At 47.0% G+C, this 25,648-nt stretch overlaps 1 protein-coding gene and 1 long non-coding RNA gene across 5 annotated transcripts in view; one reads left to right on the top strand and one right to left on the bottom strand.

The window, feature by feature from the left end:
* The window catches only part of PFKP (phosphofructokinase, platelet), a 58,552-nt gene extending 49,200 nt beyond the window's left edge, over window positions 1-9,352 (bottom strand). For 2 of the 4 annotated variants that reach the window (XM_066628460.1, XM_066628457.1), the window contains exon 1: window positions 8,848-9,352. In XM_066628460.1, the coding sequence (XP_066484557.1) occupies window positions 8,848-8,929 (82 nt within the window). In that variant the 5' untranslated portion in view covers window positions 8,930-9,352. The remainder of the gene's footprint in view (window positions 1-8,847) is intronic. The other 2 variants (XM_066628456.1, XM_066628458.1) reach the window with 1 other exon arrangement.
* Window positions 8,176-25,648, top strand: part of LOC136651781 (uncharacterized) — a 59,700-nt gene continuing 42,227 nt past the window's right edge. The window contains exons 1-2 of the long non-coding RNA XR_010794544.1: window positions 8,176-8,247; window positions 24,152-24,453. This is a non-coding gene — a long non-coding RNA (uncharacterized lncRNA). The remainder of the gene's footprint in view (window positions 8,248-24,151; window positions 24,454-25,648) is intronic.

Here is a 25,648-nt window from a genome sequence, read left to right as displayed (position 1 = left end):
AATATCTACACACACATACTGTATCTACTACACATACTTACTATATGTAAGGTCTCTAGCAGCCTTGGGAGCGCAGGACCTTTATTATTATTAATTAATAATTTATAACTTAATAAATAAAATATTTCTTTCTAGATTGCTATTTTTTGTCAGGTGGATCGCGATAGTCTGTCGTTTTTAAAAGTGGGTCCCGGTGCTAAAAGTTTGGGAAGACTAAAGTTGTAGCCTTCTTCGAGGCCTGTGGGATTCAAGACCTCTCGTCATCAGTCCAGTTCAAAACATAAATACAAATAAGCTTGTCAAGCAACATGGCTTCCTTGCTATATGAAAACAGTCCAGGACACGAAAATTGCACAACCGAAGCTCCCAGATCATGTCTGACTTTTTCTCCCGTCCACTCAAAGCTAAATCATCATCATCATACAGCAGGGCCTGGAGGACAAGTTAACCTTCAAACACAAAAGGCTAGAATGATACTTAATAGTAATTTCTGCCCCATGTTGCATATATGCAACAGGGACCAAATATGTACACCCGTGGGCTAGGCAGAAATGGGTTAATACAGGATAGATTTCACACTTTAGTCGAATTATGAGTATCATTGTGAACATTTCTAATGTTCATGAAATAGAGCAGAGATGGACAGAGACAAACTCAACAATTCAGAGATCAGAAAACAAGAGAAGGATGCAGATCATTGACTATGATCAGGCCTGAGTTGGGAGGGGCAGGGGGGGCAAAATCCCCAGGCTTCCAGGGGGCCCAGGCCATGACAAAACAAATGGTGCAGTACAAAACATTTGTTACAAAATAAATTCGGGTACCTCAATCTTAGCCTATCCACGGCTGCATTTCCACTACTACAGCTTTAATCCACTTTCAATGCACTTCTAATACCCAAATGCCTTCTGGAGACAGCCGTTTAAGGGTAGTTCAAACAGCTCACAGATTCCTTAACAAACTACAGTCCCCCACCAAATGCACTGGGAGAACAGAAGTGCACTAAAAGTGGATTAAAGCAGTAGTGGAAATGCAGCCCAGGTCTTCTTCATAAGCACCAATGTGTATTAGTACAGTTCAATCAAGGGAAAGTGAAACTTGCACTAGTACTGTTCAAGCTGCACCTGAAACTTGCATCAGAACTATGAGGCCCCAGCAGTAGATCACCCAGTTTAGTTCACAGAATTCCCAGGCCCCAATAAGTAAACTCTACCCCTACTTCCAGTTTAGTAGGTATCTACCACACATGGCATTGGATCAAGTCTACATGTGTTTTGGCACCTTCAAACAATGACAACCTTGCTCATGCCAAGTTAAAAATGTCAGTTCAAAATTTGTTTTAAAAAACTATAACAACATCTGATTTGTAGGAAAATTTCAGGAAGGTGGCCATCAGGCTCCTTGGACACATATGGATCACCAGGATCTTGCAGGAAAGGCACTGTACAGTATTTTGTATGGAACTCAAACACACCTAAAGTAAAGATTTGTCCTTAGGAATCTCTGCCTTCTTTAAATGCTTGACAGCCCTGCAATTTCCCCAAATGCGGGAGCTGATTAGAAGCATGAGACAAAGTTAAGGAGGATGAGAACACTGAACAGACATGGCACAAAATACTCATCTAAATGATTTAGGGAGTCCCTAAATCATAGGATGGTGATTCCCAGTCAGTTATAACCAATCTTTCAGTTGCCTTGTGGATGAATCACTAGGCTTGCAGAGACAGGCAGGAGAGACAGTACGTGCAGTTGCTACACTAAATATGGATTGTACAGAAATCAGTGGAGTTGTAGCTGAAGTATAAGAAAGCTTCTATGGTTTGTAGAATATATTAAACCCAACCTGCTACAATAAGAGCACATTCCATTATGGTAGATTAATATTACACCAGCATGGTGTAATACGTATGTGTATGTTGTATATTAAACCCAACCTGCTACAATAAGAGCACATTCCATTATGGTAGATTAATATTACACCAGCATGGTGTAATATGGTGTAATATTAAGCCAGCATGGTACAGTGGCCTGGACCTAGACTGGGAAGATTCAGATATAAAGTCCTGCTGAGCAATGTAGCTCACTGAGTAACCTTAGGCTAGTTATTATTTCTCAGTTTAATCTACAACATCCTTTCAAGGATTAAAAATCAGTTCCTGCAAGGGTGGGATCCTAATGTAATTCAAAAGATGCATTCATCTTGAGGGCTGAGTTTTAAATGTATATCTTCCCTTCCCTATCCCAAAATGAACTAGAATACACAGGTATAAATTCCTAAGAGATAAGTATATTCCTAAGAGTTTGGGAGCCATTCATTCAACAAGCACCCACTTTAAAACAGGGATCTATAAACTGGACTTTGAACAGAATTAATTTTAAACGCCAAATCTTAATGGGATTTTTTTTTTCCTATTTATGTAATTCAGTCCTAAAAATACGTACATGGAACTTGGAAGTAAATTCCACTAAAACCAGTGAGACTTTTCAAAAAGAAACATTTATGTTCTTCCCAGCTGTTCTTCAGTGTGATGTGTCCTAAAACACACCACAAAATAGCTGGTACAATCCATAGTGCATTCCAAGATCTGGGCAGATCTGCCATTACTTCCAGGATTCTTTTCAGCAAAGTTAATATTTGGCTTTTCCCCTTTTTTAAAAAAGAGGTACCATGCTGCAATGCCCCTCAAAATGTCTGGGCATCACAAGGATATTGTTCCCTCTTGCAAAGTTCAGTGCTGCACTTATTGATAGGCATATATGTCAAAGGTGTCCAGTGTGCCATATAGAAAATACTTAAAATCAAATCCTAAGCATAAATACAGGATGTCTCAAAAAAAAAAATCTACACATACGTCAATGAGCTGATTCACAGATATTTCCTGGTAGAAAATCTGCAACACTCAAACATCTAGGGAAGAACCTGAAGAGATGCATGGGACCATTCCAGCACACTCACTGGTGGATGTCTGCAGATTCCTTAGTCAATGACATCAGAGATATCAGACACCAATGAAGACACCAATGATTGAGCACTTTGTTTAATTCATTAACTTATTAACTGGGTCAAGCAACTACTTCTGTGTACGCCATACACAGTATATGCGTGACTTATAGCACAGTAAATTTGACACGATAAAGTGTGTGTAAGTTTTCTTGGGACACCCTGTATATAGAGAGCTATCTATGAATTATCCAGCTCTAGTTCTATCACATCAGGGACATGAGGTGGGTGGGGAGGAAGAGGAGGCAGAGCCTCCATACCGAAGTCCTTCGAAAAGCAGCACTGCCGTCATGTGAGACATGCAAGCCCTCACAACCCACACTCGGTATCACATTCATACAAACACCACCTCAAATCCGAGTCTTTGCATGTAATATACTGGGGAAAACTTGAAATGATATGAAATACAAAGCACACACACATCCTACCTATGCAATTATACTTTAATAAGCCAATGAAAACAAGTTCAGTCTGACCTTAACATCCGCAGGGGGCACCGTTCCTGGAACTCCCCAGGTGCCAAAAGCCACAGATAATCAAATTCACCAAAAGTATGTCCTTTTAAAATCACTGCTTTAAAAAAAAATCCTTTATAGTATAGGTGGCAGGCAGTCTTCAGCCATTATAATGGCTATTTTCGGGTTGCGCCGAGGCAAGAGACTCCCTCCATTGACCCTAGTGCACTGAAAAAGCCACACGGAAGTGACTAAATGCTTCTGTGTTGCAATCCGGAGCAACCAAGGCCAAGAGAGGGGGTCACTTGCTTTAGAATGGCTATTTCTGGGTCATGCCAATCATTGAAGAATGCCTGCCTGCCACTCTGCAAAGGTTAAAAAAGTGGTTTCTAAACCATGATTTTAAAATGACGTGCTTCCCTTCCTCTCCCATTGGCAGGGTCCTTCTTGTCCACAGTGGCCACCTGCGCCGAGTCAAATTCAAGGATGGTCAAACCATGGGTGAGAAAGACAGGCCTGTATACAACAACTGTAAATCACGCTTGTAAAAAAAGCTGAAACTCAGTACAACACCATAAGAACATAAGAACAGCCCCACTGGATCAGGCCATAGGCCCATCTAGTCCAGCTTCCTGTATCTCACAGAATGCCCCAGGGAGCACACCAGATAACAAGAGACCTGCATCCTGGTGCCCTCCCTTGCATTGGCATTCTGACATAGTCCACTTCTAAAATCAGGAGGTTGCACACACACATCATGGCTTGTAACCCATAATGGATTTTTCCTCCAGAAACTTGTCCAATTCCCTTTTAAAGGCATCCAGGTCAGATGCCGTCACCAGATCCTGTGGCAAGGAGTTCCACAGACTGACCACATGCTGAGTAAAGAAATATTTTCTTTTGTCTGTCCTAACCCTCCCAACACTCAATTTTAGTGGATGTCCCCTGGTTCTGGTGTTATTTGAGAGTGTAAAGAGCATCTCCCTATCCACTTTATCTTTCCCATGCATAATTTTGTATGTCTCAATCATGTGCCCCCTCAGGCGTCTCTTTTCTAGGCTGAAGAGACCCAAACACACTCATAAGGAAGGTGTCCCAGCCCAGTAATCATCTTAGTCGCTCTCTTTTGCACCTTTTCCATTTCCACTATGTCCTTTTTGAGATGTGGCAACCAGAACTGGACACAATACTCCAAGTGTGGCCTTACCATGGATTTGTACAACGGCATTATACTATTAGCTGTTTTGTTCTCAATACCTTTTCTAATGATCCCAAGCATAGAATTGGCCTTCTTCACTGCTGCCACACATTGGGTTGACACTTTCATCAACCTGTCCACCACCACCCCAAGATCTCTCTCCTGATCTGTCACAGACAGCTCAGAACCCATCAGCCTATATGTGAAATTTTGATTTTTTGCCCCAATGTGCATGACCTTACACTTACTGACATTGAAACGCATCTGCCATTTTGCTGCCCATTCTGCCAGAGAGGCTATGTTCACAAGTGACAAATTGGTTACTGCATTTTTGGACTCTGAACCTCCAGTATAGCATTTTCACTGGTGAGAATGGGCATTCGCTTTTAAATTGGTTTTCTGTCTCCTATTAAGAATGTCCACAAGCAATCAACTCCTGACTAAAAAGGCGTTTCAGTGTCACTTCTGAAAACAGAAAGAGTAAGAACTCCTTCAAAAGCTGCGAGTTTGGTAACTGAGAGTACAAGAAATCAAGAAAGCTGCTGTGCAGGATTTCTTTCTCCTCTGGTGTGTCTCTGTAGCCTTCCACAAAGATGCCTCCAGCACTATTTGAGTCAGAAGTTGCACTTGCCCTATGTGGTCTCAATGACCTTGAAAGATCGCAAAACTCACAGGCAACCACTGCCTGCCCTCCTTCCTTCCGGGATGTGAACACAGAACAAGTTACTCAGTTCGAGTATGGCCTGGTTCCAGGTGGGTTACCAGGCACATGGGGCCTATCCCCCCCCCCACATTCCCATCCAGACAAAAGGAAGACTTGAGGTTGGATTTGGGCCTGTCTCTGCTTTTATTTCTCAACAGGGGCTGGCCCAAGTCCCAGTTCTAGCTTCCTCAGTGGCAGCAAAGGAAACCTATTGCCTTCTCATGTTCTACAGTTGCCATTTGGTCCAAAGATCCACTTCTTGAGGATCTTGGACAGGCAGCAATGTTGTGATGAGTCACCCTGTGGCAAGGTTTTTCTCCTCTATCTGCTCCCCCCCAGTCACATAGCTGCTGCTGTTGCTCTGGTTATATAAGCCCCAGCCATACAGAGACCAGTGCCAAGCCTCACCCTTTTGCTGCTGGGCTATGTTTTATGCGAGCAAACAGGGATGTGGAAAGTGAGCGTCCCCTTCCCAAGACACCCCCCCTTGCACCAAGGCAGCTCTCCCAGCGGAAGCCTGTATGCCTGGCTTGTCGCTGAGTCACAATCTTGGGTTGGCCTTAAAAGGCACCAAGCCCAGGGATCTATGCTTGGGAGGGGAGCACTGGGACCACCACAGCCTCTGATGCTGCCTCGACTGTTTGGAGCCACAGGTCCAGAACCTGATCCGTGCATGTTTACTCAAGAGCAAGGCTAACTGAGCTGGTCGGGGTTGGGAGCTTAATATTTTGCCCAGCCCACAGGTGTACACATTAGGTCCCTGTTGCGTATACGCAACGTTTGGGCAGAAATGGCTTAAAGAGGGAGCAGCAGCTCCGAAGCTTGCTTGGAAAGTCAAGAGGAAGGGATGTGCTGAGACTCCTCCCTGCCGGGGAGGCTGCACTCTGCTTATGCTCAGAGGCACGCTTGCCTGGAGAAAGTGTGCCCACGTTTCAAGGCAAGCCCAACCCTGCCTCCCTCCTCCCAGGGAGCGTTTGAGGAGTGCCAAGCAAGGGATGCGCACGCGGGCATCGGAGGCTGCCAGCAGCGCGCATGACGCACGGGAGCGCAATCCGCAGTGACTCGCGCCGCATCACGTACACACTGGAGGTGGGGCTGGGAAGCCTACGGGGTGGAGCCTGCTCGGGAAGATCAGCAGATCCCCGCCTGCCTGCCACCTGAAACAGTGATAGGGCTGCAAGGGGTCGGTGTGGGGCATTTAAGGTGCCAGCATCGCGCTCTCCAAGACCAGATCCCCAAGTGGAGAGCCTCCCCACTCGTGTCCACGCCCTGCCGAAAGCGGGTGGGGGAGGGCTTCCTTAAAGGGCGATGTCCTCCTTCCTCTAGCCTCACTGTTACGGGAAAGGGGAGGAGAGAAGGCAGAGAGACCTTCCGCGCAAGTTTGGAATCGATTCACTGAAACGCAGGCAGCGAAGGCGCATCGCGAATTCCCAGGCCCCCCAGGAGCGCATGCATGTTCGTGGCTCTCCCTAAACCTAAAAAGGTGTTCAACCTTTTTCATCTCACAGCACACTTGCAAGGCACGAAAATGCTCAAGGCACATAATCAGTCCCTTGACAACCGGCAAGGCACACCCTCCTGCCAGTGGGTGGCTCACATTCCCACTGGCCCTACTAATAAATGACCTTCCTGTGACACATCTGTGGACAACTGACACGGCACAGTGCCTGAAAATGGATGCTCTAGAGCGTGTTACAGGGTCAGAAGAGATCAGAGGGCTCCATGAAACTCGACAGGGAGCAAAGCGATGCCCCCCCCCCCCCGCCGAAAGCAGGAACACAGGACCCTGCGGGAGCCCCATCAACCGTCTGGGAGCCCAGATCCTGCCTGCTAGTAACTCATTCCAAAACAACTGGGGGAGTTGATGGATGAAAGGCAGAATGAAACCCTGGCCACCACGTGTGTAACTTCCAGGCACGCTTTCTTTCCTGGTGCCTAGATCATCCAAATCTCTTTTTCTGCCCAAGGTTGCGTATAAGCAACAGGGATCAAGTGTGTACACCTGTGGGCCGGGCAAAGAGGGGTTAACCACCAACTCTTCAGCCCCCAAACTATTTCCTTCTTCCACTTCCTCACTGTCACGTGAGCCTCTGCAGAGTGGTTCTTCTAGGTTGAATGAATGCAGAAGAACCCAGCAGGGCGATCAATTCAGAATTACAAACAGATGTGGTGTATCCTGGAGACCCTTCTCTTTTAGAAGTTAACCCTCCCCACCCCCCCGAAGCACGCAAGCACGATTTCTGCAGAGTGAGAGCCTATGCATGCCTACTCAGAAGTAAGTCAATGAGGCTTACTCCCAGGAAAGAGTGGATAGGATTAGGCTGTAAGTGATTTATGATCTGTAGTCTTTAGCAACGTAAGGGAGGCGCCACTGTAGCTCCCCTCAATGGAGACCCCAGTTTGCTTTCAACAACCAAGAGTGTCTCGTTAAATAAAGGGGAAGGCGAAATGGGTAGATCGGGGCTGGCAGACCCAATGAACACACGGAGACAGTTTCCTCCCATTCACATGTGCCCCGCCGCTTCCCCTGGTGAAAGGATTCGGGCAACCCCCACCCCGAAAAAGTTTTCGCCTTCTCCAGGCGAGGAAGAGCTGAGTGAGCCTAGCGTGCCGAGGGAGGAAGGTCACACGTTGGAAAATGTGATGGGCGAGGGGGGAGGAGGAGGAGGCACGGAGGGCCAGCACTTCGGAGCCTGCCTCACGCCATGCACGTCTGCACATCAGACGCACCACTACAGCCAACCCCCAACCCCCCCTAGAGTTCTTTGACTCTTTCCTCTTCCAAAGTTATCTCCATGCTGGGCGATATCACCCAAAGCAAACTTAGAGGTGCCAACCAGACCATCACTCCTCAGACTGAGAGCCCAATCCTAGGCATGTCTACTCAGAAGTAAGTCTCATTATGGCCAATGGGGCTTACTCCCAGGCAAGTGTGGATAGAATTGTGGCCTGAAGAACGGGCTAAGTAGGAACTCTTCCTCGTACCTTCCCATGGTCCAGCACACTGAAACGTGCCTCAATGCCTAAGAGGCCCTTTTCTTGCCTCTACTGACCAGTAGTGGAGTAGCTAGAGGGGGGCATAGCACTAAGAGCCCAATCCCATGCATGTCTTCCCAAAAGTAAGTCCCATTATAGTCAATGGGGCTTACTCCCAGGTAAGTGTGGATTACAGCCTAAGTCTTGCAGAGAGCCTCACCCCTTCGGAGCATTCCAGGTCGCCCGGAATGGCTCCGAAGGGGAGGGGCCCCTTGCTCGCAGCGGTAAGGCTCCCCGCAAGACTTAGTGCATTGCCCCCATCTAGCTACGCCCCCACCGACCCCTCTAGCTCCCTCCTCCCTGGTGCAGCCGCCCCACGTCCCCCACGACCCCTCTAGCTCCACCCCCTTCTCCCCCTGCTCTGTAGAACGCGCCCCCGCAAGGAAGCCACGCGCCCCGGACTCTGCACTCCCCATTGGTGCGCACAGCCTTTCCTTGCGCGACCACGGCTTACCCTGCGCATCTCCGCCGCTGGTCAGCACTCCGATGGCCTTGCCGGCCCCCGAGAGGTTCTCGAAGAACTTCTTGTCCGGCATGTCGAACGAGGCGGCGGTGCCTCCAGAGCCCGGGGGAGGTGGGGGTACTTTTGCCTCCTGGGGGGCGGCTGGCCGGGGGGATCCTTCTGGCTTGGACGAAGGGGCTTGCCCCGGGGCGGACGGCTGGGTGCGTTCTGCTGGCTTGGGCGAAGCCGGTTCCTGAGGAGAGGCTGGTGCTGGGGGGGCTTGGCTGGGCGGGGGGGAGCCCGGCCGGTGGTGCACGGAGTCCTGGGCGGAGAGGCGGTGCGCGTTGCGGATCTGCACGCTCCCGACGGTCACGCTGTAGAAGATGTGGTTCCTGCTGCCTGAGCCGGAGGAAGGAGAGGGTTAAGCCCGCTGGAGGGATGCTCTAGGCCGCCCCGGGAACGCCGCCGCCTTCCCCTCCTGCAACCCCACTGCTGCGCCTTCCTCCTCCTCCCCCCGATGACAGCTCCGCGCGTAGCCAGCCCCGGCCACTCCTCCCGGCTGAGCAAGCCGCGCTCCGGCATCCTCGATGGGCAAGGAGAGCCAGCCAATCGGAGGGAGCGCAGCTTGCCGGGCGGAGCCTGACGCTCCAGGCAGGCAGGTGGACCGGGCAGGAGCTTGCTCAAACTGTGGGTCGCCAGCCCGGTTCAGGTGGGTCAGCCCAGTTCAGGTTCACTTCATTTTTAATATCTGATGCGACCGTGCTGCATTTGGGGAAAGGGGACAGATCCCTACTCTGAACAGGCTGGTTCTCAAACTTTTAGCACCAGGACCCACTTTTCAGAATGAGAATCTGTCAGGACCCACCAGAAGTGATGTCATGAGCAGAAGTGATATCATCAAATAGGACCATTGTTAACAATCCTCGGATGCAATCCTACCCACACTTACCCAGGAGTAAGTCCCAGTAGCCAGTTAAAAGTACAGATGTGAAACAGTTCCCCAAATATGGTCACATACCAAGACAGCATCAAGTCTGGAAAGGAATAAGGACCCACCTGAAATTGGCTCCAACCCACCTAGTGGATCCCAACCCACAGTTTGAGAAATACTGGGGTACTACGTATATGCTTTTAACAGTGATCATCACAGTGGAACTTAGAGCCCAACCCTATGCCATTCTACTCAGAAGTAATATAGTCAATGTAATATAGTAATATAGTCATTATAGTCAATGGGGCTTACTCCAAGGTAAGTGTGGATAGTATTGCAGTCTTACTTCCAGGAAAGTATGGATTGGATTGCAGCCTTTAGGATATTTGGGGAATTAAAAAAAAAAAAAAAACAGATCAGCAACTGCTTTGAAGGGTCAGGAGGGTTCTTTATTTTAAATAATTTTTTAAAAGTATATGCTTACTGTAAACTTTTAATTTACTTAATCTACTGCTAAAAAGTTTGAGAACAGCTGAGGTAGAGTAAGGAGGGGAATTATACAGCCATATACTGTATGTATGTGCACTGCAGGCTGCAATCCTGACCACACTTAAACCTTGAAATAAGTGCTAGTGACTATAATAGGACTTAGGCTGCAATCCTAGCCACACTTACCTGGGAGTAAACCCCATTGACTTGAATGGGACTTACTTCTGAGTAGGCATCCATAGGCTTGGGCTGTGATTTCAGTAAGTAGCATCATTCCCAGGTAAATCTGCATAGCAGTTTTAACCAGGGCAGGTGCATTGAGGAGGGCAATTGAAGTGAAGCATTGGGAAGGCTGGGAGACCTCTCCCATGTCACACCAGGATGACAACCCACTCTACCAGCCTCCATGGGCCCCCAAGTGGCCTGTAGAAGTGTCCAGAAGTGATTTCCAGTTTCATTGGAGGCCAGTAGAGTGGGTTGCTGGCCCAGTGTGACCTGAGAGAGGCCTCTGCGCTCTCCCAAGAAGGCCTTGCAGCACATTGCAATCCACTGTGAAGGACTAGGTGGGTTGCTGCACTGGGAAGTTTGGGAACCACTGGGCTACAGTGTTGGAGGAGCCGAAGTTGGCGCATCAGCACTGAAAGGGAGCAGCATTTGGCACACTGTCTCAGGTGCCAGGGCTGGCCCTTGTTGTAATCTTATTGCCCAATCCTATGTATATTAATTGCAAACAAAGTGGACTTGATTCCAAGGAATCATGGGCAAGATTGCAGCCCATGATAGCTGGTGAAGGCTGGAGGCCAAGAAGGCCAAGAGGCTTACATGCACACTATTTGAAGCAGGGTAGTTGCAGGTGGTCCATGAAATTGTTCTTTTCTCAGCCACATTTCAGCCAAATGGAAATTGGCATCAGAATGGTAAGGCCCAGTCCTGAAGAGCACTTGGTGACATGTTTAATAGTTGCAACCAGGCTGTGATTGCATGCAGTTATTGGTCTGACAAACTAATGAAAGGCTAGGAATAAGGTTGCAAACTGGCCAAGGGGAAAAAAATGTCTAGCCTTCAACAGATGTTTTATATGCAAAAACCAGCAGGTGAAGTGTTTTTTTGCAGCATGGATCTAAATATTTCCTGCAAATTCCTGCAGATTATTTCCCTTGTTTTAAAATATATACCTCACCAACATAGCTCCAAAATTTGGAGCAAAATTTGCTGAAAATTTGGATCAGGTATGGCCCTAACTCAACAGCAGCAGTGCAAAATTTAAACCAGAAAAAATTGCCATCTGATAGATTCCTTAAAAACCAAAAAGCCATCTAGCTGATCAGCAGACCTTATCTTCCAAAGGCTTACTGAAATAACCTTCTGAAAATAAAAGAAAAATCATGGTGACCTGACCTTTTGAGAAGGGAGAACACTGTCAGAAAAGGTCTTGTTTCTTGTCATCAGTCAAGCCTCCTCCAAGAGAGGTGATTCACAAAGCCAGTGTCCCTCAAATGCATACTAGGCATTCTGACTATTTATGGCTTTGAAGATTATGACCAGTACCTTGAACTGTGTTAGGAAACTAAATGGGAGCAAATGCATGATTTTTATCTCAAGTTTTCTTACTAACAGCTGACTCCCTCTAATTAGTAGACTGCCACAGCTTGACCTTATTTTGAACCGTTTTCAAAGACAACCCCTTGTAGAACACATTACAATAATGTCCCCTGAGGTTGCAGAGCAATTTATCATGGGAACCCTTCCCTAAAAGTAGTCACAGAGCCCAGTCCTATTCAATTTTCTAGTGCTGGTGCAGCTGTGCCAATGGGACATGCACTGCATCCTGTGGTGAGGAGGCTGTCACAGAGGCCTCCTCAAGGTATAGGAACATTTGTTCCCTTACATCAGGGCTGCATTGTGATTGCATCAGTTCTGGACAGTTGAATAGTATTGGGCCCATAGTTTGCAAACCACTTGGCAGGGAGAGTGCAGGGAGAGAGAATGCTGCCTAACAACATCCACTTAAATTAAAGCTTTCAACACCCCCAGCACATATGTGTTTTTTGGACGAAACACACAGTTGCAGGAACTGATACAAAAAAAATAGCAACTCTCATCAGAAACTGGGCCTCATAGCAGCAGAGCCAGCAGACTGGGCCAGCAGAGCACAATTTGATGGTCAGCCTGAATCAGGGCTGGCCCTTTCAAGAGGCCAACTGAAGTGGTTGCCTCAGGCAGCAGTTTGGGCAGGAGCACCCACTGTCATAATTGCACTGACATCCCTATCTTCAAATTCCCCTTATGTCAATTTATACCATTTCTTTTCTAAGTTTAAACAGTTGCTGGCTTCTGTACTCAGGTATTTGTACTGTGGTCTTCTAGCTGCCAGTACCTTTCTTTCTTTCCTTTAGAATGTCCACTGTTTTCAATGCCATTAGGTTATATTTTCCATTCTTCCTTATGGACTTACCTCCTGACATGACACTCCTATATTTTTTCTTCCCAGCCTTAGAAACTGGTCTGCGCTCTACAATAGTGCAAAATAGTTCACTGTTATTGAAACTGTCATTTTCAACTGTCACCAATTGTTTCCAAAATTCTAATTCTTTCCCCTTTTCTGCCTTGTCACTGTCCAGGGTTTCTAAGGTTCTCTTCCTGCTAGAACTTTGCTTGGTTTTAGCCTGTCTGTGTCTTTAAAAAAAAAAAAAAAAAAAAGGATTTTTTTTTAATTCCTTAAGGAAGAAAGTCCCATGAATATGCAGATGGCCCTACTTTCAGTGGGTATATGGGTCAGGACTGGGGCACACTGGAAGGATGGGTTAACCTAAGGGTGTCAAACCTGTTCCATACATCAGGCCAAATAGCATTCATGGCACCTGCTGAAGGTCAGACGCGACACCATTTAGCAGGAAGTGACTTAAGTAAGAAGGTGACGTGAAATAAGCACTTTTTACTCACTTAGGAATTCATTAGCCGCCAATGACAGAAGAGAAAATATGCAAATCGTATTTTCAAGATGTATGAGAGCCCAATTATCACTCAGGCCACCCCTTCATCAGTGCTACTTCTGCCAAGGCCTCACTTCAAAGCTCAGAGTTGAGAGGTGCTCTGCAAAGTGGTGCCTCAGCAGAAGTGGTGCTGCTGAAAGGGTGGCCTGCAAGATAATTGGGCTCTCCCAGTGCCTTAGCAGCTTCTCCATTCTCTCTTTCCCACCCCTTCTTCCTCTCTGCTCTTCTTCACCTTTTGAGCCTGCTTCCCAGTGCTTTTGCAGAAGGAGCGCTGCTGAAAGGGTGGTGCTGGGAGAGCCCAATTATCATGAGAGTTGCCCTTTCAGCTGTGATGCCTACAAGATAATTGGGCTTTCCCAGATCTGCCCTTTCAGCAGTGCCACTTCTCCCAATGCAGCAATGCTTCGCTTCAGCAGCTGAGATCAGCTGATGATGGTGCTGGGAGAGCTCACTTATCACAGAGGGCAAGATTCCAAGGGTCACATCCAACCTGCGGGCCTTATGTTTGATACCCTTGAATTAACACTCCCCCCTTAAGCTTTTCTCCATTGGAAATCACCCTCTGAGATTATGTCCCATCCCCCGGTCCCCCGTCCCCCCCCCCCGATTTTGCTCTGGAGCTCTTTGCAGCAAATAGCTGTTTTGGAGACAGGTAGCATCCTAAGGTGAGATTTTTCAGCAGGAAAATCTGTGCAAGAGGAAAAGATGAACCTCCCTCTCCCCATGTACCATGATTCCAACCCATACATCCACAAACAAGTCAGAGCTTTCTTCATTCTTGGGTGAGTCTTAACAACCAGTTTCTCAGAGGAAAAATGTAGGAACAAATCAGAATGTAGATCTGAGACTGCATTTTCTTCTAAGAAAGAGAGCAGGTCAATCTTAAGCACTTTCACACACATTTAGCAAAGGGTGTAATTGCCCCTTACTGTGCATGATGGGATGAGCTAAAAAAAAAAAAGACATTCTTCTGTGATGGGCTGGCCCAAGACCTCCTAATGCCCGAAGCAGCAAGCCCACTTCTAACCCAATGATGTGCCAGCATCTGCTTCTCCCATTGTCCAACATCTTAGCTCAGCACTTTCCTTCCTTTCACATTTTCTCTTGCTCTCTGCTCCTTTTCCAGTTTGGGGTGGGGGGGGAGAAGGAGAGGTGAAGGCAAGAAGGTAGACAGAGAAGGGAGCTCCTCCACCAATCTGTTGCCTGATGCAAGAGCTTCAGTTGGCCTCATGGATGGGCCAGCCCTGGGTGGATGAAACCCACCACATATTACAACTTACTTGCGCCTCTAACTTAATAACCATAAAACAATCAGTTGTTAAAGTTAATTAATTAAAGTTAATTAAAACAATGTTGTTCTAGGATAGGAACATGGTAAACAGGCCCCAGATTGTTGTTGGCAACCTTCAGTCTCGAAAGACTATGGTATCGCGCTCTGGATGCTGGTTCTGGCATAAAACACTATTTAGGAAGAGTGAACTGATGAGCCTATTCAGTGAAACTCTACTTCTGTATTTAATTTAGATCACAAATATTTATTTGCATGATAGATCTCAGGGGTGGGAGGGGGCAAAGGGCTGGAGGTGAGGAAAAGATTGATGGCAAGATTCAAAGGCTTGCTCTTGGTTCAACTCCAGACTGCATCATCAGAAATCAGCCTGAGATCATTGCGTGATTGTGGAATGATCAACACTGGCCTGAAAGGAAGGAGGGTAACAGCACAATCCTATGCATGCCTACTCAGAAGTTAGACCCATTTGAGATTTATGGAGTTTATCCCCAGGAAAGTGTACATAGGATAACAGCCAGGCAGCCCAATCCACCATAACTTCCCCTGTGGCAATGCAGTGGTGCCAATGCAACATCTACTGTTTCTGCAGAGCAGTTTTGGCGTGTTGAGGCTTCCTTGGGTAAGACAAACATGTTGCTGAAGAGACCACTAACACCAAACTGAGTTTTAAGGCTTTTATTGTGAGGAACGGAACCTGAACCAAATAAAAACATCCTTGTTCCAAATTCCCCGACTGAGTGAGGACCTGAGGCAGCAGGACTTCAGGCAAAAGCTGGATGTTTGCTCCCTGGTTCTCAGAGGCTCCTCCAGGGGCTCCTTCCCTGCAGCTCTCTCCTCAGCTCTCAGGTTTCAGCTCTGCTCTGCAGCTTGGTCTCTCCCAGCTCGCTCCTTCCTTCAGCTCCTTCTCTCGTCAGCTTCCCTGGTGGTCCCCTTCCTCTGCAGAGCTTGTTCTCCAAGGCTCCTCACAGCACCTCTTCCCTGGTGGTCTCTCTGCTCCTTGCTTGTGCAGCCCCTTTTATAGGCCTCTGCACACAGCAGCCTCTACCTTCCCTCTACTGGCACTGCAGCCTCCTCTCCTGCAGCAGTTTTCCCTCTGGTCCTCTCAAGTTGTGCCCATAACACTGGGCTTGACCTGCCCTCCATCTTGACCCCATCTCCTGCCTGTTCTGCCCACCTCCCCATTCCACCTGTTCCTCACTTCCCTCCCGCCTTATCATGGCCTCACCAGTGGACACCTTTGGTCCATTTTTGCACAAACCTGGCCACTCACTGCTTGCAGAAGCAGCCAGGCCACACATTCCAGTGGTGTCGCATTTTTGAAAGCCACAAAGCGCATTATGCCAGCAAAATGCATGTTCTGCTGGTATAACGCTCCCATAGGATCGGGCCCTTCTTCTTAAATAGTAGCACTGCAGAGCACTTTTGTTCTTAAGTGCTTTTAGGGTTGCCGACCCTCCAGGATTGACCTGGAGTCTCCAGTAATCAGCATTAGTCCCCAGGTGAGCACTGAAAGCAGGTTCTCTAGAAATTTCCAACGTTACGTCATGTTGTGGGGGGAAAAAACCTCCAGTAAAAAATTCAGGATTAGCAATCCTAAATGCTTTTCACACATGATATCTGTAATCCTTGCAGCAATGCTGTGATATAAGCAGTGGCATAGCTACAGGGGGTGCAAAGCACTAAGTTTTGAATGCACCCTCCCCCCCCCTTCGGAGCCATTCTGGGCGGTGGGAGCAAAACGGAGGTGTATGCTTGCAGGGCACATTCAGGTGCCTGCAAAACATAGTGCTTTGCACCCCCTCTAGCTACGCCACTGGACATAAGTCAGTATTATGTCTGTTTTATGGAAGTGCCCATGAGATGAGGGGAGGGGGAGTTCAAAGCTGCATAACAAAAGCATGTTGGATTAAAACACACCACACACCGTTTGAAGGGAAGGAATGACTCTAGGTTGCTACATTTCTGGGAGAGCTTTTTTTCCCTCCCAGCTCAAGAACAAAACACAGAAAACAATGCTTTTCTTTAAGGAGTCCTGTGATCTTTAAAAGAGGGGAACAAACATTGGCAGGCGACCCAGTGAGTGGGCAGAAAAGGCATCAGTTGGTGATTATATAACAACCATCAGACTGAAGCAGCAGAAATTCTTGTTGGGGGGAGGGGGCGAAAATATCCTTGTATAATAGGCTTCCTTGACTAAAGGATGTCTTGCTATAAATATACAAAGCATAGAGTTGGCGGGGACCCAATGGGCAGGCCAACTTGAACTTTCGCTTGAAAACCTCTTAAGATAGGAAGAAACTTCACAGGCTTAAAGAACATTAAAATAATTACCATCATGTCAATTTGTGTAAAGCACCCACAGTTTAACCCCTGGGGGGATAAGAATAGGCCCTCAGTTTGGCTGTACTTGTCGTGAAAGGCAACTAAACAGCCACTGGGTAGATGGGACTCGATAACCTGGGAAGGCAGATCATCTGAGAGAAGGAAAACTCTGATCCCAAACCTCCACTGCCTTGTGGCTACATCCAGTTATGGAAAAGGCTTCAGGAGTCAACCTCGAGACAAAATCTGGAGCCGGAGTCGCTGAAGCAGTTCATGGCTGAACACAGTCACGTTCTGGCAACTCCTGCGACGCCGCTGGAACCAACCGTATTGGCCTCTGCCTTTCCATTGGACCATTTGAGAGAGGGGAGAGGGGGGATTTGCTGCATGAGATCCTCTTCCATATCTATCTTTACCCAGGCTTCGCACTCTGGAGAGGACACTCTGTTCCAGAACCACTATTCAGAGCATGATACCATAGTCTTCCGCGACTGATGGATGCCAACAACAACCCACAGTTTAAAAAGAATATATGTGTATGTCCCTTAGTTTGATAAGTTTTGAGCCTGTGAATGTGATCCCATACATTATCAGTGTTCAGCAAGTTCTTGAGCCTTTGCCTCCCCCCTTTTTTCCCCTCAGCTCCTTTGTATTGCCTCCTCCTCTTTCCTGTTTAGCAACTTGATCCTGGAGCCTGGGTTGCTGGATATTGATTTTTTAAATCATCAAAACCTCAGGTAAACAGGACAGACTCTGCCTGGCACCTAAAAGATACCAATAATGGAATGAGGTGAAAGTAGCTGGGGAACACAATAGGGATTGTAACAGGAACAGGGGCAAAGTACTACCACACACACCCCCAGTCTTCCCCTCTACACCCCTCCCCAGAATAGAGTTTCCAAAAAACCAAAACGGAAACACAGAGCCCCATTAATATTTGTTGTAAAATGTAGTTTCACTTCAGCGTACAAAGGCAGGGCACCTGGGGGAAGACACTTGATAATAATCTCAGCTGCCAGGCAGCTTCATATGGGAGATCATTCATTCATTCATTCATTCACAGCTGAGTCCTAACCAACCTGGGGGCAGTGGGGCCAAGCAGCCCACGCTATGTCCTGTGTTGGTCAGGAGCAGGCTGGAGATCTACTCAACATAAATCCCCAGTCTGCCCAATGGGGCTCCTCAGATCAGCACCAGCTCAAGTCTGAGAAGCCCATGTTGAAGGAAAAGTTTCAGGAAGGGGTCATAGGATATGGCCTGAACCTGCTTCGCCAATCCTGGCCCCCTCCCAGACCGGATCCTGTTCTGCCCCCTCCTGCACAAAAACAGCCCCTCCCTGTCTCCATAGCTTACTCCCAAATCATCACAAATGTATTTCACAGCACATTTGCGTCATTCTAGGCTGGTGCAGCAAGCGCTACGCCGGCAGAGTACAAGGTTAGGATTGCGCTCTCATTCATTCAACAGAGAAGTACCAAATTATCCCCAGTGATTTGTGCATGACTCTTACCGCAATGTGATTCTCTTTTTTTCCATGAAGCTCTGCCTTCAGCACTGGAAATTCTGCCTTGAGAACTCTTCCACTTTTTGAGTGTTCAGCTGGTGACATTTTAAGTCTCAGTTCTGTATGCAGGTGGACGAGAAGCTGGGGATTTGGATGAAAGCCAAGATACTCAGGAAGCAGAATTCTTTGTCATGTTGCTTGTGCAGGATAACGAATGATGAACTATCACGTTACAAACAGAAAATATTGACCTGGGTGTTGGGTACTCTTGTGCACCAAATGCTGAGGAAGATGATAGAGCAGTGCCCCCTAATTAACAGCTTCATTCAATTCTTTTCTTGCACCAGCACAAACTTTTATAAAAGTGCCATAAAGTGAACATAAGAACAGCCCCACTGGATCAGGCCATAGGCCCATCTAGTCCAGCTTCCTGTATCTCACAGCAGCCCACCAAATGCCCCAAGGAGCACACCAGATAACAAGAGACCTCATCCTGGTGCCCTCCCTTGCATCTGACATAGCCCATTTCTAAAATCAGGAGGTTGCGCATACACATCATGGCTTGTACCCCGTAATGGATTTTTCCTCCAGAAACTTGTCCAATTCCCTTTTAAAGGCGTCCGGGCTAGACGCCATCACCACATCCTGTGGCAAGGAGTTCCACAGACCAACCACACGCTGAGTAAAGAAATATTTTCTTTTGTCTTTTTGACTACTCGAGAGTAGGCAGCACCAATAGAAAGGCCTGCACCATCCCACTGGCAGGATATCCAAATCTTTGGCTGCTGGTAGAGGTGAGTGGCGGGGGGGGGGGAATTGGGGAAGGTGGGGAAGGGGCAGGGACAATGGAGCAGGCCTCTGACATACCCTCCTCCCAGGCCTGAAAGCCCTACGTGGGGCTACTTGATTTGTGCCAGCAATTTAGCTGGTGCAGATCTGAGAAGGCTGGGTAGGCTGGAGTGTTACACAGGGTAAGGGAAGAAATATCACCTTACCCTGATGAGCTCCAGCCTCCCCCTAGCTGGTGCTGGATACAGCAGAGGCATGTGGCCCCACTGTGGCAGCACAGGTTAAGATTGGACTGTGAATTATTTATTCAACACATTAAGATATGCCCATTTCCCGTCTTTGTCAAATGATTTTTCTTTTGATGAGACTCACATAACAAAAGGGAAGGCACCAGGCAGTGCACTGGAGCTTCAATCCCACTCTGTTCTCCCACTCCCAGTCTGGCTCTGCTCTTCTTTGGTTTCTGAGATTGTATCAGGCATGGCCAAGCCGACCCATTAACTAGATTTTCTTCATAGCCATAAGGGCTTGGATTCTGCTGTTTTCTCTAAATGAAAACTGACATTCCTGGCATATTGAAAGATCTGTGTCCATGCCAGATTCTGACCTGATGCTGAGCAATAGTGGATGAACGGCATAAACACACAGCCTCAATGCAACCAACTTGGCCGATCACCATGCAAAATGTGTGCAAGCTTATCCTTCCATCCTGATTGTACAGAGACCATTATCAGTACATGGTCAATGCTGCACTGACTGACTTGCAACTTTGCTTGTATAATTTTAAAGCATTATAGGCAATGCTTCTGAAGGCCTCTTCAGTTATTTTTGTAGAAATATCCTGAGTCATTAATGGCATTGGCAGTTTAAAAGAGGATCTACAGTGACTCAGCACAAGACGAGACATATTGTCTACTGGGGCGTCTACAGAGTATTAGATGAGGACGTGCAGCTCTTTGCTTGCAGCAGTGTGCAGCATCCTGGCTGTGCAATCTGCGTTATGTTCAATGCGCTTCTCAGTGCACTTTTCAGAATCTATTATGACTGATGGAAAACTGAAGGGGATACAAATGTATTCCCTGTCAGTTCTGGGCAGAATTTCTTGGGCACATCTGGAGGCTTGTCCAAGCCCAGAGAGGTTGGAATTCACAGCTCAGAGCCCCTTTAAATTCCTATTAGTTTTCATCTAAGGTGCACTCAGTATGCCAGCTTTGCCATTAAAAGAGATATTTGAGCTCATTTGCTGTTGTCTGAGGAAGCCTGGGGGTCTTGCTTGGTGGGGTTCATGGGGAGCTCTTCCTGCTGTGGGATCTGGGAAACATCAGAGAATTCTAAAATATACTGGTACATTTCAAGGCTAGCTCTGCAGCACTTAATAGGTATCACTTTTGATTGCATTAAACACTCCTCTTCCTCTTCATTTATCAGCTTGCAATGTAGTGTGAAAACCAAACTGCACATTAGGAAGGATACTTATGATTACCTTTTTTTGGTTTGTTTGTAAGTAACACACGGGGGGGGGAGCTGAAACAGGGTCAAACCAGGGGCAAATAGGTGTGATGAAGTGGGACGTCAGCAATTCATTCATTCATTCATTTATTTTATATCATTCCTTTAGTCCTGAAAGTGGCTTACCACAACATCAAAATACATCTATAAATTATAAAATGCATAAAAATATAAAATACAGTACTGTACATATATAAGACAGTAGTAAGCCGCTACCCTTCCCCTGCAAAAGCTAGCTGAAAAAGAAATTTTTAAAAAACTCTTTGGAACTGGTCCAAGAGGGGGCTGATTATAGATCCTCTGAAAGCATGTTCCGAAGGTGTGGTGCCACAACAGAGAAGGCCCTATTTCTCACCGCCATCCCCTTTACCTCAGATGGCTATGAACTCTTTTAGCAGGGTCCTGCCGGTGACTAAAGGGGACAAGACAGACTGTACAGGAGTAAACTTTGCTCCCATTGTGGTTCTAATTGCAATCATATTGCCTGCATGCTACTTTTGTTACAAAAGCCTTTCTTTGGATTTTTCCCAATAAAAATAGTATGCAGGAGTGGGGTGCAGTGAAAATAATGGTGAGAGCAAAATAGTAAGACACTCCTATTGCACATTGTGGTTTCACCCCATTTCACATTCCCGGCACAGTATTTGCAAAGATAAAACACAGGACCACATTATGCATTCTGTACAACACCTAGTTTGGCACTAAGATACATTGTGCTGCAATTCCTTCCAGTAAACCACATTACAGCAGTCCTCTTTTTCTTTTTTCTTTACACAGGCATAGGTCAATTTAGCATTTCCCACCATTTCCATCTCATTTATCCTTTCAGGAATATGCTCATTCAAGTGCATTGTAAGATCTCCTGCTGTTTAAAGGAGGCCTTTGGTGTAACTAAACTAAACCAACCAAACCATGTAACGAGCTGCACTGCAGCAGCCTTCAAGAATGGGGTCATTAAAATAACAAAGAACATGTCAGTGGCTGTCTTATTATAGCATAGATGAGGAAAAGATTTCCAAGCAAGTTGCATGTATCCAAAGGCAAAGGCAGCAGACAAAAACTACATGACTGCAGCTTTCTCAAATGTTTATTCTCACTTTTCCTATACAAGTTGGGACTTCGGTATCCATTGATGTGACTCACCACTGATACTGGGGTCCACCTGTAAATGTCTTGTAACAAGAAAAAAAAGCACCAAAGTCCCATTTCCTACTTTTGCTCCATTAAATAATTATAATTTCATTCCACCAGATTCCATTATTCACCACATCTAGTGGCTGAATGTAGTATACGAACGCATTCTAGGGTGACAATAGAAGAGCAAGAAACCTGGAAGTCGGTCTTTAAAGCCATTTTTCCACTGATTTGGTATCCACTGTTTTTGTTTTTTGTTTTTAAATCCACTGGGGGGTTTGAGAACAGAACGATCTGTAGACACCAGAGACATGATGCCAAATGCCACCCTTCACTGGGAATACCCAGTGTGTGTGAAGAACCAGCAAGCATAAAGTACCATCTCTGTACACACTGTGTGAAGAGTGCATAAATGGGCACGTCCTCCTTACCACCACTGCAGCTATTGCCGTTCTTACTCCAACATCTCCTCCCGTGTTTCCTGCGCTTGAAAAGGAAGAGGAATCGTGGAGGGCAGAGCAGATTGGAGGATTTCTATTCTAGGCCACCAAACTTCCCCCGTACTTCCCCATACTTCCTCTGCGGCATTTCCCTCATCCTTTTCAAATGCAGACAGGGACACTGAGAGCTAGCATTAGACCCAGGGCAAGATGCCTGGTTAGAGAGCCCTTCCTATATTTTCTTACAAACTGTGGGGCAAGAGGGGGTGGGAGTGGTGGAGACCTGCTCTGCCAGATCCTATGCTGTGTGTCGGGCTGAACAGCCAAAATGGCTCCGGGCTCAAAAGCCCAACATGGAGCTCCTCTGGTCTGTGCAGGATGTGTCCCATGCTCCCTTACCCAGCAGTGCCACTGGAAGCAGCGGTAGCCATTTTGATGCCGCTGTACCTGGTGGTAGTGCCACTGTTAGAACTGGGTTGCCTGGCAGCTGACTCTGTGCTATGCACACTTACCCAGGCGTAAGCCCTACTGAGCACAGTAGGACTTACTTCTGTTCTCTTGAAGCTGCGCAGTTGCATGGCTATGCAGTTAGAATCTGAGTCGCATGCAGCTTTCTTCATGCTGCTCTGGAGTTTGTCGATGATGATGATGATGATGATGATGATGATGATGCCATTGCCAGGTACAGCCCTGTACAGCTCTGTTAGGGCTCTGCACAGTCCCGGTAATTTTTACAGTGAACACAGCTTCTGAGTAGACATGAGTGGGGTTCTGTTGTCAGTCTGCCTAATGGAGAGACTGGCCCTACTACAATGTGCAGGTAGGACAAAGGAAGTCTCCCAGTCTTCCCTGCAAAATAAGTAGTTTTGCCATGGGGAATCGGCCAGATACTGTGGATCCCTACACATTCCCTATGCAAAAATGTAACTTGTATAAGGTAAAAAGTAGTTTTGTCTTGCAGGACAGAACTAGTATACAGTAGTATGGGTGCAATCCTATCCTGCACTGGAACAGACAAGCCAAGAGGCTTGCGCTGTATCCAGCGCAGGATAGGGGCCATAAGCAGCTCAACCAGAGGCAAGGAGAAACATTCCTCTTTACCTCCAGGTAAGGGCTGTGGACCCCTATGGGTCTCCTCAGACTTGCACCACCTCTGGAGGTGACGCAAGTCTGAGGAGAGCAGAGCGGCTTGAAGCCGCTCCGCTCTCCCTGGGAACAGGGGTTGGGATCTGGCATAAGTACCGGATCCTAGCCCTGCCTCCCATTCCCCACCCGCCTGCCTCCAGGGCCACCCACCGCCTGCCCTCCCCTGCCCAGGAACACCTCCCTCCCACCTCCCCCCACCTACCTTTGCTCCTTGCGTTAGCCCAGCCAGGCTGAAGCAACCCGTGCAGAGGAAGCCGGCGTAGAGCCAGTGGCCTAGCTTCCTCCTGAGGAGGCGCAAACATGCCTTTTGGCACCTTTGAACCCTCCTGGGTTGGATTGTGCCCTATGTCTGGGCTGGGCTGTCCAGCCAAGGGCTGGATTGCGCCCTAAGTCTGTGAACAACTCCAGGCAACTGAACCGACAATGATAAGTCAACCTTATGTCTGATACATCATTGTGGGAGATCTAGGTGTCTTAAAAAATAATCTTCAAGTTTATTTTGGAAACCAGGTTAACTGCCTTATCTTAATAGAGTAGGCCATTTTATCCCCAAATAACAATAAAAAAAAAATCAAATGTTTCCTTCTAAAAATGATTGTTTTTGCTTATTAAATTTCCTCTTAAGCTTAATAGAAACTGTTCTCTGAGATCTTGGAAAAAGCACATTTATTTAGTTGCTGTAATACGTAAATTTGCTTTCATGTAATTAATTTCTTTTCTTAATTTCTTTCTTTTCTTAATTAATTTATTTCTGTTCACTCACAACAGGAGAGGAAACTGAACGCTTTCCACATGCGCTGCCTCCGATGCATCCTCGGCATCACCTGGCAGGACAAAGTTCCTAACAACACAGTCCTGGAACGAGCTGGAATCCCTAGCATGTATGCACTGCCGAAACAGAGACGCCTGCGTTGGCTCGGTCATATTGTGAGAATGGATGATGGCCGGATCCCAAAGGATCTCCTCTATGGAGAACTCGTGCAAGGAAAGTGCCCTACAGTTAGACCACAGCTGCGATTCAAGGACATCTGCAAGAGGGATCTGAAGGCCTTAGAAGTGGACCTCAACAGGTGGGAAACAGGTGGGAAACAGGGAGGGAAACAGGTGGGAAACAGGGAGACAGACCAGGGACAGACTGCACTTGCTCCCGGTGTGGAAGGGATTGTCACTCCCGAATTGGCCTTTTCAGCCACACTAGACACTGTTCCAGAACCACCATTCAGAGCGCAATACCATAGTCTTTCAAGACTGAAGGTTGCCAACAATGAATGAATTAATTTCTTAATTGGTTAATGACCAAATGGTAGATCATTGCAAATATTCTACAGTTGGTTGGCAACCTCATTTGCCCCAAAATGGGTTATAGAATGTCTGGGATTTCTGCTCCTTTTTGACAGACTCATGAGCAGGAAGAACTTTTATGCATTGACTGAAGCTTCTTTCTTCCTTTCTATTATTATTCTCCCAGATGACTCCTAAGTACTTGGTGTCAATACTGTGAGGTTGCTCCTGCTTTTACAGTGGCACGGGCTGGACTCATTTTCTCCTTCAATAAACATCAGACATATTAGAGGAATGTTTTTTTTAAAACCTCATTTATAATTAACACCATAATTAGTATTTGATGTATCATTGTTGGAAGCGACTAAAATAGTAGCTTCTGGATCAGTGAGCCCTTGAAGCACAGAGAAGGCAAAAGAGGCAGTGTTGCTTCCCAGAGCCCCAGTATGAGTTCACCTCCTAAACTAGAGAGAACCACTGGCCAGTTGGAACAGTGGTATAGCTAAGGGGGTAGCAGGAGGTACACTGCTCCAGGTACCACTTTTTGAGGGACTTCAGAAAGGCACTTCTGGTTTTTGCTTCTAAGACAGCCCCTCAAGGTGTGGTAGCCAGGGCCTCCAAAGGTACCCAGTGCCCTTGGAAGTGCCTTTCGAAGGTCTCTAAGATGAATATGGGGGGAGGGTGTTAAAATTGGGGGGGGGGGCGTTATTGGGAATATGGGGGATAGTTAAAATTTTTGTGATCCCAGCTGCCAGAGGCTTCAACTACACTACTGAGTCAGAGCCTTGTTCAAACTCATGATCCAGCTCTTCAGATTGCTTGGCAATAAACACACTTGCCTATCAGTGCATCCAGGTCCTGTGATTTGGTGATGCTATAGTGTGAGAGAATGTTGGGCGAGTGGGACAGACAGAATGTTAGGAATTGCCGTGGGTATGGGTGTGGGTGCCCAATATTGTTTAATAATGTAAGAACAACGTATGA

This window comes from Tiliqua scincoides, chromosome 5 (assembly GCF_035046505.1).
Source record: "Tiliqua scincoides isolate rTilSci1 chromosome 5, rTilSci1.hap2, whole genome shotgun sequence".
Taxonomy (NCBI): Eukaryota; Metazoa; Chordata; class Lepidosauria; order Squamata; family Scincidae; genus Tiliqua; species Tiliqua scincoides.
Note: the sequence above shows the minus strand (reverse complement) of the source record. Positions and strands in the feature narration are given on the sequence as shown.